The sequence below is a fragment of the Pteropus medius genome, unplaced genomic scaffold (genome assembly GCF_902729225.1).
Source record: "Pteropus medius unplaced genomic scaffold, Ma_sr-lr_union100, whole genome shotgun sequence".
NCBI classification, from domain to species: domain Eukaryota; kingdom Metazoa; phylum Chordata; class Mammalia; order Chiroptera; family Pteropodidae; genus Pteropus; species Pteropus medius.
The window spans coordinates 8,116,990-8,130,145 of record NW_024349803.1 but is presented as its reverse complement, the minus strand read 5'-3'; the positions used below and the strand labels follow the sequence as shown (position 1 = coordinate 8,130,145).

The 13,156-nt window shown below is 46.0% G+C and overlaps 1 protein-coding gene across 3 annotated transcripts in view; it reads right to left on the bottom strand.

The window, feature by feature from the left end:
- EPHB1 (EPH receptor B1) overlaps nt 1-13,156 on the bottom strand; it is a 397,032-nt gene that overhangs the window by 102,827 nt on the left and 281,049 nt on the right. For all 3 annotated transcript variants that reach the window (XM_039837214.1, XM_039837216.1, XM_039837215.1), the window contains one exon: nt 4,489-4,824. In XM_039837214.1, the coding sequence (XP_039693148.1) occupies nt 4,489-4,824 (336 nt within the window). The remainder of the gene's footprint in view (nt 1-4,488; nt 4,825-13,156) is intronic.

Genomic DNA, 13,156 nt, shown 5'->3' with positions numbered 1-13,156 from the left:
TGAGGTCCCCTTCCCCAGCTCTGACACTCTGAGTCTGGCAGGCAGAAAAGAGAAGTAAAGTTTGTCATTCACTTTAATTCTCTCTGACAGCCAGATGATCCGGCCATCAGTCTGAATCTGGGGCCAGGTGCCAGAGAGTGACTGCGGGAATTAGTGGTGATAACAACCTCTCTGCAGATCCCTTGGCCACTGGAACAGAGAGAGTTCCACCTGATCTGATCTATTTTAAACTCAAGGCAGCTGTATTCAGTGCAAGGCTGCATCCCCGAAGACTTTGCATAAATCTGAGCTTGCATAATTCATGATCAACCCTGACCAAAGATGATGGACATTTTTTTGACAGCTAAAGTGGCCTAGCTATGTGGCAATAGCTTAGAGAGAGCTTACAACTTACACAGCTCACCTTAATGCGATTTTTGATTAGTCAGAGGATAAAATGGCCACAAACGAGTTTGAAACCCAAAAACATCATTTGCTGGCTGTGAGGTGCTAAGCAAATTCCAAAAGCACCCTGACTCTGATTCCTCCATCTGACCTGCCTCATCTTTGTGAAGAAAGAACATGGAGTGGCTTGGCATATTGGAGATGCTAATAATATGATAGTTCTCTGCCACTGCCTCTGGGCTGGGAGAGGATCCTATTCTGATACTCTCCAATTAGTACAAGATCCTTGAGTCAGTTGACTACCTACATGACTGGGGTCATCACAGAAGAAGATGGAGACTCTGGATCTCAGGATTCAATAGACTTTTTGGTGTTTTCCAATCATGCTTGCCTCTACAGAAAGAACGCTGTCCACTGTGTGCCCAATGGACCAAAAGATGATGATAACATCTCATATAGTCTCTTCCTAGATCACAACCCTTGGGGTCAAGAAAAGCCTATTGGTGACTTTCTCTGATGGACTGAGACCAACCATAACCCTTTTTGTTGGGAACCTAAATCAGCTAAGGTGACCTGCCTGACTCCGCTGGGCAGGGCTCATGACAGCAGCATGATGCAGCACCAATGTGGCATGTCCTGGCAGCCCTTAGAAGAAAGAGATGACAATCTTGTGTCTGGTGAATAGCAAGAACTACACACCCAGCCACGAATGAGGTCCGTAGACCCTAAATAAAGGAGGACCAGCCCAGAGTGGCAAGCAGCCATCCAAAATAGAGTCGGATGTTCATGAGTATCAGGTTTTGGATCAACCCCCAAACCACTTGGAAGCCAACTTGTCCAAAAACCTTCTTTCATATGACCCTTATATCCATTGTCAGGATTCAATTCATCTTGCAAACAGCTCGTGCCCCTCAACAAACACACACCCATCTTCCATCTTGATAGAGAAGCAGAGGAATGCCTTTTACATGCTCAGCGTTACCAAGAAAATTGTGGAAGGGTAACAGGTGCTGTGAGGTCTCCTACTTTCAGCAGGATGGCATTGGCTGGCTCTGAATAACCCCTCCACACTCGGAGGCCATGAAATGGGGAGCCCAGAGAGACTTTCCACCTTTTAGGGCAGGAAATAGGAAGGCAAAAATAGAGGTGATGTCCTGCTGACTCTCTTCTAATCCTAGATTCTCCAACCCCATTTAAATTTCTGTTTCCTTATCAGAAAAGTTGGAACAATAATGCCCAGGTCACGGTAATTATGAGGATAAAAAAAGTCCATGTATTCCATATTCTTAGTCAACTCAAAAGAAACACAAACTCATGGTGTTAACTATAATGAGTATTACATCCTCCTCAATCAGGACCCTCTCAATGGTCCCCAGTTACTTCATTTTGGTCAGTTCCAGACACAGAATGGGCACTCAATAAACAGTTACCAGCTGACTTAATGATTGATTCCAGGACTGCTCTTGATCAAATTGTTTACCTGACATTCACCTACTCATGATGCAAACAGTAAGACAGCGGTGGCCACAGGCAGTGACAGGGGTCACACCATACCATGAGATTGAGGTGGGGAGGCTGACATGGATCTCACTCAGCATGGAAGTGCTCAAGGTGCCCTGGAAAGGCTTAAGACATGTCATGACTTATTGGCGCTACATGGGTCCATCCACCTTATGCTTTTGTGGATTTGAGTCACTAGGTTTTTTTAACGATGCTTGTTATTTAGTCTCTCCTTCATCCCTTAAAAAATGTAGCTGCTTTTCATGTTTCTAAACTGTTCTTGCAGAGGTACAGGCTCAAGTGCTTATTTTGAAAGTTCTCATCTTTTTAAAAAATTATCTGTTGATTAAAAATAATTTGCATTCACATGTGGATTCAGCAAAGCAGTGTGATAGCACCACGTTCCTCAGAGCCCTTCCGCCCACAGATTAGAAACCACTGGCTGACTTGATCTTTATTTTATAATAGCCATGTGTCACCAAGAAGCAGTTGCATGCTTCTCCCATTGGTTGTAAACTTTCTGACACCCAAATTCCAGAATTCCCAAAGAGAAATCATATATTGAAAGGTGACAATGAGGCTGGGACAACAAAATCAGGAAAGGTTAAGAATAAGAGGAGTTGGGGACAAAGGGCATGAGAATGGGTGAGGATAAAAATCGATATTTGGAGTGTTGGTAATGCAGGGCCCCTTGCAGGAACCCTGGTCCTTCAGCTCCACCGCAGCCTGGGAAGGTGCAGATGGCAAGACAAGCAGATGGGCAGGTTCGGGAATAGCAGGGTAAGGAAAGGGAGGGGCAGAAATCAAAGCAAACCGATATAAGTGGCAGGTTTGTTCGCACATGCTTAGAGAGAGGGAGAGAAAAGACAGCCAAGCCCAGCATAACATGACAGGCTGGCAGGATTATTATTCCCAGAAGCTGGGACACTAAAATATTTCAGCCAGTTTTCTGCCTTAAACTCTGCAAGGAAAATACTGCTAACAAAGGCTGCCCATGTTACACGCTCAACATGATGCTGAAATTACCATTCCCTCTTCTTTGGGTAAGACAGACTGTCACAACCTTTGTCTCCATGGCACCGGGGCTGTGGTCACCAGCTGGAGGCTTCCACACTTCCCCTCTTATTTTCTCACTGAACACGTACACACGTAAACACGTGACCATACACATACATACAAACACGCACACACGAACACACACACGCTCCCAGCAACAACGCAGCCATCTGGACAGTCATGCTCTCCTGTGACACCTTTTTTCTTCTCAGTTCTGACAGCTTAAACCCAAGAATCATCTGCTATCAAAGAAGCCTGGTATTAAAAGAGGTGGAATAGGCTGAGGATGGGGAGGAGAGGAGTAAAAGAAGATGGAATAAGAAAGAGGGGGTCAAGAAGGGGGAGCTACACGGAGGGAGAAAGAGCAAGGAGAAATGCTTAGTGCCTGCTAGTCCACTAACAAGTGGTCCTTTTAGAATTTGTTGATCGAGAAAAATCCATAATTCCAAATAATATCATGTCCATTGCCTACAACCCCCATCATTGCCTACAGATGTGATGTTCACGTCTTCTCCGTAGCCTGGCACCATCACTCCTAGGGAGAGAGTGCTCGTTTCTCTCTCATCCACTTGGTATTTCCTGCATGTGTATAGTAGCACACACTGCTTAGAATATACCACCTTGCAGCTTTGTACTTTGTGTCTATGTCCTGTAAGTTCTTCAGTTAATGAGTTTCACGGGAGGAACAATGGTGTCCCAGTATCATTGTATCCCTCACAGTATCTAATACACAGCTTGGCATACTGTAGATGCTAATAACTGTCTTTTAATAATGAGTGAATTAACAAATAAGTGAGTAAGTACATGAATCGACTGGTTAAATGGATATAAAAAGAAATAGATCATTGCAAGAGGTGTGAAAAGTAATAAGAGAGAAAAGGTTAGAAGTGTAAGAGATATAGAAATAAAGAGAAGAGAAGAAAATGTGTTTTGAGCTGTGCATGCCACAGGGAGGTACTGGCTATCAGGAATGATCTATTGCCACTATCTGAGGTCTCTATAACTGTATAGCATTCATCTGAGCAAGCTATAAAGGAGAATGCACTCTTGAATTACATGGCTTTAATTGAAAAGTAATGTATGAAGGCAATACTGACTTTATCACATGATTACTGGGAAGTTTCTTCCATTGGGTTTTCTAATAGAGTAGCATTAGTGTTCTCAAGACTATGCAGGGCTTCTATCTACCCATCCATTCATCTGTCCATCTATTTGTCCATTCACTACCCATTCATCTCTCTGTCCATTCATCTATCTATCCAAGGGCATTTGTTGAGCTCCAGCTGGATGCAGAGCACTGTGTCCTACTCTGGCTTGAAAATACATCTTTGCTTTTCTGCTGGGCACAAGAAAATCCCTCAGAATCCAGCTCCCTTTCAGAGGTGAAACAGTACACCCGATTCCTCCATCGTCACAAATGCCCATCACCTGGCACCTTCACTCCTGGTAGAAAGCCCGAGGCCTGATGGGTCTGGCTGCAGCTTGTTTCTGCACAGAGATGGACAAAGAGGCAGCCTTGTAGACAGAAAGAAGAGCACAGAGACTTACCAGCTTGGTTTGTGGTGATGTTGACGGAGACGTGCTGTGGGGGGAAGGGGCTCTTGCTGGAGACCCCATTGACTGCCTGGATGTCGAAGGTATAGGGGGTGTGGGCCCACAGGCTGCTGATGGAGACACGGCACTCAGTCAGGCCCAGCTGCTTTGGCACAAACTCCACGTTGTCATCGCATCGGGAGCAGCTCCGGCGGTCTGCCCGGCATTTTTTGCAGATTATATTGTAAGTCACATCATCCCGCCCACCATTCTCCCTTGGAGGGTGCCACTCCAGAATGATGGACGTCTCATTGACGATGGAGATGACATTTCTGGGACCTGATGGAACACCTGTAAAGAGATAAAGGCCCAGTGAGGCTGAGCACACACTTCCTTGTCCGACATCTCTCCATCTACCTTTGGTGTGTTCCCACACTCACACATGCACGCATCTCCTCCCCTCCTCAACCCCAAATCTCCATGCATCAATTTATGCTGAAAAAAAAATGGTGCACAGAAATGACAACCTGTCCCAAACTCCCTTTTTAGTCATCCCCACTGGGGCTCTCCTTCTTTTAATCATTTGTGCCAAAGGAAAGGAAGATGCAAAAACCTTAGTTCAAGCCTTTTTGTTCTTAGGACCAAGCCACATCTTCTAGCCAGCTTTAATGTCAATGGTATACATGTATACTGGACACTTATTTGATTCTTTGTCTTTGCTTAATTGGTATAGAACTTAAGGGCTAAGGGATATGAGTGACACATCAAAAGCTCTAACACATTCTCACATGCTACACAAAATCTCACACAATTTGAGATCTATGTGGTATGTGTGTGGTGGTAGATTTGTCTCTCTGTAGGTTAGGCTGCCAGAATACCTGGATAGATGAATATTCACATTGCACAAGCTTTAGTGCATGAAGACAAGAAGAAAGGTTGGTGGGAGATTCACGCAGCCACCATTTTTGACCCTATGACACAAGGAAAGCATAGGGGTTTGCTCCAGACACTCTATTAGCTACTTTGCATGCACATAAACCCCCCTCCCCCATAAAACCTACTGGGAAAATACAATAATTAACTCAATTTTATAGAAAGGGAAACTAAAGCTGAGAATGGGGACTGGCTACAGATCTTGTGGTCGGTCTATAAGAACTGAAGCCAGTATGAACACGCACACCTGCCCAATTCCAAAGCTCACATTCTTAACCATGGCACCATGCTTATCCTACTAAGGGAAAAGCTGTCTCCAACCCCAAACTTACACTGACAGGGCACTCCAAACATTTGTGGTCAGGCAACACATGGTTTGAACAGACTCTCTCCTACAAACCAGCCAGGCTCACGGGGACTCAAGAAGGGCAGCCTCTTCCCTCTGGACAACTCTGACCTGACTGGTTAACGGCAGCCATATTGCTGTTCTCACTCTGGCAAAGGTTGAAATGCTGTGTTGAAAACTCTAGAAAGCCCGGTACTTTACAGGAGAACAAAATGTTGCTGAATTAATGGCCACTGTGTTGGGCATTTGGAGAATCTCCTGCCCAAGAACAGAACAGATCAGCCTCAGGTTCCCAAGCCGAGCTTTGCTTCTCCCCAATGTCTAACGGATGGAAATGAATCCTTCCCGGAAGCCCCCCTCCCAGTGCTAGGTCTGTTGGAGCAGCCGTTCCGAATGGTAATGCATTCAGAATTCACACACGTGACGGTCGCCAGCTGAACGAAGACATGTGTAAAGTGGTTCATGCTGGAGACAGGAATCAAATGCCAACACACAAAATGAGGGAATAACAACAAGGTCGGGGGGCACCAGGGAAGGATTCTGTGTTGCATCCGTCAACAGCAAGCAGCTAGAGCAGAAAGCAAATACTAAATCGAATTCTATTAAAACATGAAAGAAAATCAGTACTGTACTATACAAAGCCCATTAGGTCTGAGCTAAAGCACAACTTTCATGCATGTTTATGATAGGACAGGATTCATGAAGCATTTTTACTGAAGTCTTGCAAATAGCATTCAAGAATTCCCCACCCATCTATCCAGGGATAAACATCCATCTCGTTTTGAATCAGCACACAGTTAGCACTAGGTGGGCTCCTGCACCCGGCCAGTCTCACCTCACACTGTACTATTCGTTAACATCTGTACTGGCCAGTACCTGTCTGAGACATTATCTGTTTGCTCAGTCTGATGAGACTCAGACCACAAGCTCCCAGTGGTCAGTGTCATTGCTGCTTGTCTTACTTTCCCAGCAAACATCCCAGACTCAGCCACAGATCACTGTTTTTCAAAAATAAATACATTCATAGAGTACTCGCTCTACGCCAGGGGTGGGGCAAACCCTTTTACAATATTATCTTATTGCATCCTCAGGACATCTTGAGGTTGTCGTTCAGAAAGCAGCCTTGGGCAGGGAGGCAGAGATCAGAGGTAAGTACATTCCAGGACAGTGACCAAGCCACATTTTAAAGGCCACGCACGCCATGCCCCACCAATGATCTCCTCACTTCTTTGACCTTCAAATTCACTTTCTCCCTGTCTCCAGCTTCTCTACTTAAACTTGCATAAGTCGTTGCCATTTTAAAACTGAAACACTGTCACCTGGCAACTCTACGTTGCGTGTCCTCTCCTCTTTACTCTCCGGCCAAGCTTTTCCAAAGCAGCCACACCTGCTGGCTCTCCTCTCTCCCTGCTCCGCCACTGCAGCCTGGTTACTCCCCCACTCCTCCGCCACACCTTCTTTTCCTTTTGGCCTCCTACCTGACAAGACCAGGAAATACAACTCAGCCCTTACCTTCCTTGTCAGCCTGTACTGTTGCCAGCCAGACCCTGAAGCTCACATCTGTGTCCCACAACGCACAGTCTGTCCACATCATCTCCTTTTCTTCAGATCTTTCCCTTATGCTATATCCTCTACCACCTCATAACAAAGGACATCAATTTTCCTTCTCTGTTGCAAAAGCTTCCTAATGAACTCTCCAACATCACTTTGAATCTCTCCCATCCATTCTCTTCTGCCAGAGTGTAAGTTCCAAAACGTACATGGAGTCATAGCGTTCCTCAGCTCAAGCCTCAATTACCTAAAAGTTTACCCTCCTATCCACATCTTTCAAGTCCCCACACAGTCTTGCTGCTCTTGATCTCATCTCCAGCCACTTGACCCTCACCTCTTAGAGAGTGACTGGTGGGAAGATTCTTGTGATTTCCTGTGCACACTGAACTCCCTCCATACTCCTAAGCCTTTGCACAGTGTTCTCTCTGTACAGAATTTTTTTCCCTCCTGTCTACTTGACGAACTCCTGTTCACCATTCAAGATCCAGCACCCATTTCGCCAGGTTTCCCTGATGCCCAGGCATGCATTCCAGCTCTGGGCTTCCATAAGCCCATTCCTGGACACCTAACCCAGATTCCATCATTCCATTGTGAGAATCTCTTCCTCTGTGTCATCCTTACTACACTGTGGCCTCCTGGTGGGCAGCGGCTAGTGGCTGGCTGGTCTCCGTGATTCCCATGCCTAACACTTTACTTAGGAGAGGCCTCTTCCACCTGGTTTTCAACCTCTGCTCAGTGGGCAAGGCTTCAGGTGACATGTGTGCACGCCTCTCCAGCACAAGACAGGATGCCCTGCTCTGGGGCTGATGGAGGATGCAGCAGCAGCAGCAATGAGGACCCACTGCTTGCGACCCCGAGTGGTAGAGGCTTTGGTGGCAAGTGAGGAGCTGGTTTGAAGAAGCCTGCCCTGCCCCTCATATGATGGTGTCCATGGCAGCTGGGGAGACCCACCCTGGTTGGTGCGGTTCCATGTCTGTTCATTTGCTTCTCACTTAGGAAGAAAAGAAGTGAGTATTCAGGAAGGATTTTCATGTTTATTTAGAAACAGCCTTCATACGAAGCAACCACTTCTCATCTGTGGCTGCATTCCAGAGCAAATGCATCTGTTGGGCATAAGCGGGGGCCTCCGGGAGCCATGGTTGTTGAGTCCGGGACTGCATAAATCTGAATCTTTTCCTTCCAAGCAGCAGGAATAGACATAGACAGCCTTCTCCTGGAGAGCAGACTCGGAGAGCCAGGAGAACCTGAACATGCCCTGCTGTGTGTCCTTTCCCGCTGGCCACCTCCCCTGGAGGGCATGTCTTATTACCTCAGAGCCCAGCCCAGGCCTCGGCTCACAGTGCCTATCTGTACAGGTGACCTGAGTCTGGGCCACAAACAATGATTGGGACCCCATTCATTATTCACTCATTCACTCACTTACTCCCTTAACAAATAGTTTCAGCCTGCATGAAGGGTCTCCCAGGAGGACATTGCCTCACCATGGTTGTCATCCTCCCCAGCTCTCCACAGGGAAGGGTCTGAGGGCACAGACTTGGCTGTGGGAAATAAAACAGCTCTCCTGTACCTGAGTGAAGAGTCTGACCAGAACACGTTTTGCCTCTGAATAAGTTTACCTAAAGGAAGGTGCTATGACCACTTCCTACCCATTCAGGCTGCACTCTCTGGGTATGGGGCCCTACCCCTGCTAGAAGTATTTGTCCAGAACCAAGGGCCACAGGAACATCCTCAGGAAGGAGGCCAGTTGAGACAACCAGTCAAAAAATGTTTAAAGGGGAGAAGAGAGTGGGGCCAGAAGGAGAAGAAAATCTGCCATCTCCTTCTGCAAAAGCCCTTGGAAAGTGCAGTGGTAGGGCTCAGAGCCAGGGTCTCCTTGTCTGAGCCCCCTGCTCTTATGTCCATATCCTTCTTTCCCTTAATCACATACAGACAGGCTTTTTTGAAGCCTCTCTGATCTGTTGCCACGGTTACTACTGCTGAAGCTTCCTGTTAAAAGGCTAGGAAAACTCAGTCCTTTTAAGGGATGGGAAACTGCTGAGCTGTGATTCTCTGTTCAGGTGGGGGGAACACTGTCAGTCCTGGGTTACAGGAATGGGGCTCTGTGTCTTCCAGAATGTTCTTGAGAGACTGGCTCAGGCTGCATGGAGGATGGTCGGCAATGAGACCTCAAAAAGTTAAACAAAAAAGATCGTTTTGGAGCCATTGGGCTAGTCCACTTGCCATATTGAGATAGAATCTCCCACTTTTTAATGTGATTTGGGACAGACGATTTTTTTTTTTTTTTTTAACGGAGAGCCAGAGTAGGTGGGAGAGAGCAGGTGAGTTTATTTATAGACATTAACCTGGAAATAAGAGTACTTCTGAGTAATCAAAAGGAGAATCTGCTGGAGACAGGTAAGCCCCCCAAAGCCAATTCTTTAATCAGGAAACTTAATAAGGCTAATCTACTGGTCTCGGAATTTAGATGTAAATTTCAGGCCTGTCCAAGGTGCCAAGCTGGCAGTGTCTAGCTAACTGTGCATTGCTACAACCAGGGTCTGTGTCCTTGGACTCTACCCCCTGGGGAGCTGGTGAGAATGACAACCATGGTGAGGCAATGTCTTCCTGGGAGGTCCCTTGCGTAGGCCGAAACTGCTTTTCTGCATCACGCCGGTGATAGGGTCCCATTTGTATGTAGGACCCCTTGGAGAATCTAATGAAAGCAATAACTTTTTCAGAGAAAAATAAACATGTGCTTGAACACATACATGATTTTTCAGAGACTCTGAGGGGTCTCTGAAACATACCAATGAACCCCCTAAATAGTCATAGAAAACACATTTAAAAATACTCCCTTGCTGGCAAACCATGAGAAGGTGAACTTCTAAGCCTTAGTTTTCTCAGCTGGAAACTGGTGTTTTGAGAATTTAAGGAGATAGTAGGCCCAAGGCATCTGGCTGTGTGGCTGATCCACAGAAGAATTCTGTAAAGGTCAGCTGCTATTTATTATTATTTGCATTGTCATTATAGGATGATCTGAAATCCTGAGTTCTTCTAATTAAGACTGATTAATTCAGCCACTCGTTCCTTAAGCAGAGACCCCATACCCAGAACTGGGCTGAGCACTGTGAATGCCATGAAGATATAGAAGTTATAGCCCATCAAGTTGGGGAACCCAGATCCTTAGTAAGGCAAGACCCCATACCCATGGAGGACTGGGAATTGTGAACACATACAGTTAAGAATCAAATTAAGTGATACAGACAAAAAGAGTTACAGATGTTTCATAAAGGGTAAGATCAATGCATAACAAAATATTCAGAGATGGTATCTAGGGGTTCTGTACACAATGTTGGAGCTACATTTGAGGAGAAGCACCCTGGATATTGTCTGTCCCAGTCTATGTCCTATAAGCCACATAACTGCAAGTGCACTCAGGAAACCAGGAGTAAGTTATAAGGGACCTGGTGGAAAGTAGTGGCATCAAAATAAACAGATTGTTGAGGCATCCTCCTCTCAATAGCAGAAGCTTAGAGATGCTTGGGACTTTTGGAAGAAACAGACCAAGGACTGTCTAGAATTTGAGTGATGAGCAGCAGACATTTGGAACACTGTTTTGCTCAATGTGAAGGTAGTGAAGTTCTTAGGTGTCCCTCCTAAAGAGGGAGTTGTGCTGGGGGCCTGAGGCAGCAAGGGCTGGAAGGGTGAGTGGTGCCTGTCCATTACAAGCTCAGGCACCCTGGTTCCTCTCCTTAAAATGTATGAGGTTCACCTTGGGCAAAGAAGAGAGGATGTCGAAACCTGGGAAAATCATGTTGCTTTACTTTTCCTAACAGCTCTGGGGTTCAAACATTCCAATTTTATGCCACCTTTGGAATCAAATTAAAATGACTCTTAGGGACATAGGTTTCCTGTGGACAGACACCTGCATCATCTGCATGGATGTCACAAGGACAAGGCTCTGATTCAGTGGAACTTGTTTGTTTCACTGAGTGAGTGATTAATTTTGGTCATTTGCCTGGGGTAGATTTCTGCAAGGAGAATCTGCAAAAAGAAAGAAAACCCAGAGAGATGGCTTTGGTCTTCATTTCAGTGGAGTTCTGTATGGAATTTTGGATTTTGTTTGATAATATGCCCCATATGCAAAGTACTGTCTTAGGCATTTTGGTACATTACACAATAAAATCTAATCTTCTCAACATCCTATGAGGTAAGAACTATTATCCCCATATGACATATGAAAAATTCTATAGCTAAGAGATATTAAATAGCTTGCCCAAGTCACAATGCTGGTGAGTGGTGGAATCAGGACTTGAGTGCAGGCCTGGCCCTTTCCAAAGCTCATCCTTCACAATTCTTCCACCCGGGGTGGAGGCACTAAGTGTGTAAGATGCAGGTGCAATGCAAATGAGCCGGGTGCTGGGGAGTGGGAGGTAGGTCTCTCATGGAGGCAGGAAGCTCTTATTCCTGAGCCATTTCAATAACTTCTCTGTAGAAACAGAGTGACTGTGGTTCCAGGATCGTGCTGAGCACGTCTGCACGTGTTGCTCATTAAGGTCTTGGAACCACTGGGCCTGTACTCAAGCAATTCTCCTAATCATAACAGTTAGTAAGAAGAAGTGATTAGTCAAAACAAGGAGGGACCCTGTGGAGAGGGATTTGGGGAACATCAAAGAACCTAGTGTTACACATTTTACCAAACACCAATGTTTGTAGAAAGTACTTGTTTCTCTTGCTTCGATGGAGTTAATTGGCTAGGAGGAAGGGGGTGGATTTTACTTTCCGGAAAAAGAGACAGTGCCTCTATCTGGCCTGAACTGAAGGCTGAGCACCTAGGTTTCCATAGGGCTGCAGAAGCCCTTGGAGGACTGGTGAGGCCCCTGCACCAGGAAAGGCAGCATCTCTCAGATGAAATGTGATGCCAGTTTCGCATCACTGCCTGTGCGAGGGAGGGATAGAAGGTCGAATCTTCTATTTATGGCCCAAGGTGAGGCCAGAGATGAAAATTTTGACATGATTCCTCCCTGCAGATCCCTTGGGAACACTCCAAGTCAAGGAGAGCTATAGGTCATGTCATCTTAAAGACATGGACTTCAAGACTTCTTCCCTAGTCCTGAAATGAGGCCTCACAGGCCTTCTATAGTTATGAAAGATGCACTGGACGCACAAAGAGAAAAGCAAGGCTGAGTGCCAGCTTTCCTGCAGTGTGACCTTAGGCAGATCACTTATACTCTCTTAGCCTATTCATTCATTGATTCTTGACTGATCAATCCATATGTGTTCACTGAGACCCTACTGTGTGCTATGCCCTGTATGTGAGGTTATGGTAAAAGTTTGTGGACCCTGAGGAGCTCAGTCTGCAGGGAAAGTGGGTACCTGCACAAGCTGGCAGAGATGCAGCCCCTGATCCTAATCACGAGGGAATCAAATGGAAGAATATTCAGCGTACCTTAGTGCCCTCGACATGCATAGAGGACTGTCTGGTATAGAAACCCAGAAATCCCTGTCCATCACTTAGGGTTCTAGAAGAGAAAAGAGTGATCAGGTGCACACCTATACAATGAATAAAAGGCACTGTCTAGAACATTTGACCTGAAGCGCCATGGAAGCCGGAAGAACATCTTCCTGCCTAGGGCCTTCTCTGTGGGATCTCCCATACTGGTATACAGACTGGGCAGGCTTTACATTCCTAGGCCCCGTGCATAGCATCCCTGACCCAGGTAAGCTCACAGAGCAGGGAGCTCCAAAGTCTTCCAACTGAAAAATACACACATTAGGCCATGCCCTCCCAGAGTTAGCTTAAAGGTGTTTGCTTTCACCAGAGCTAACAGTCTATACCAGTCAGAGTCTTCTTGAAGTCAAATGATTTTAGAA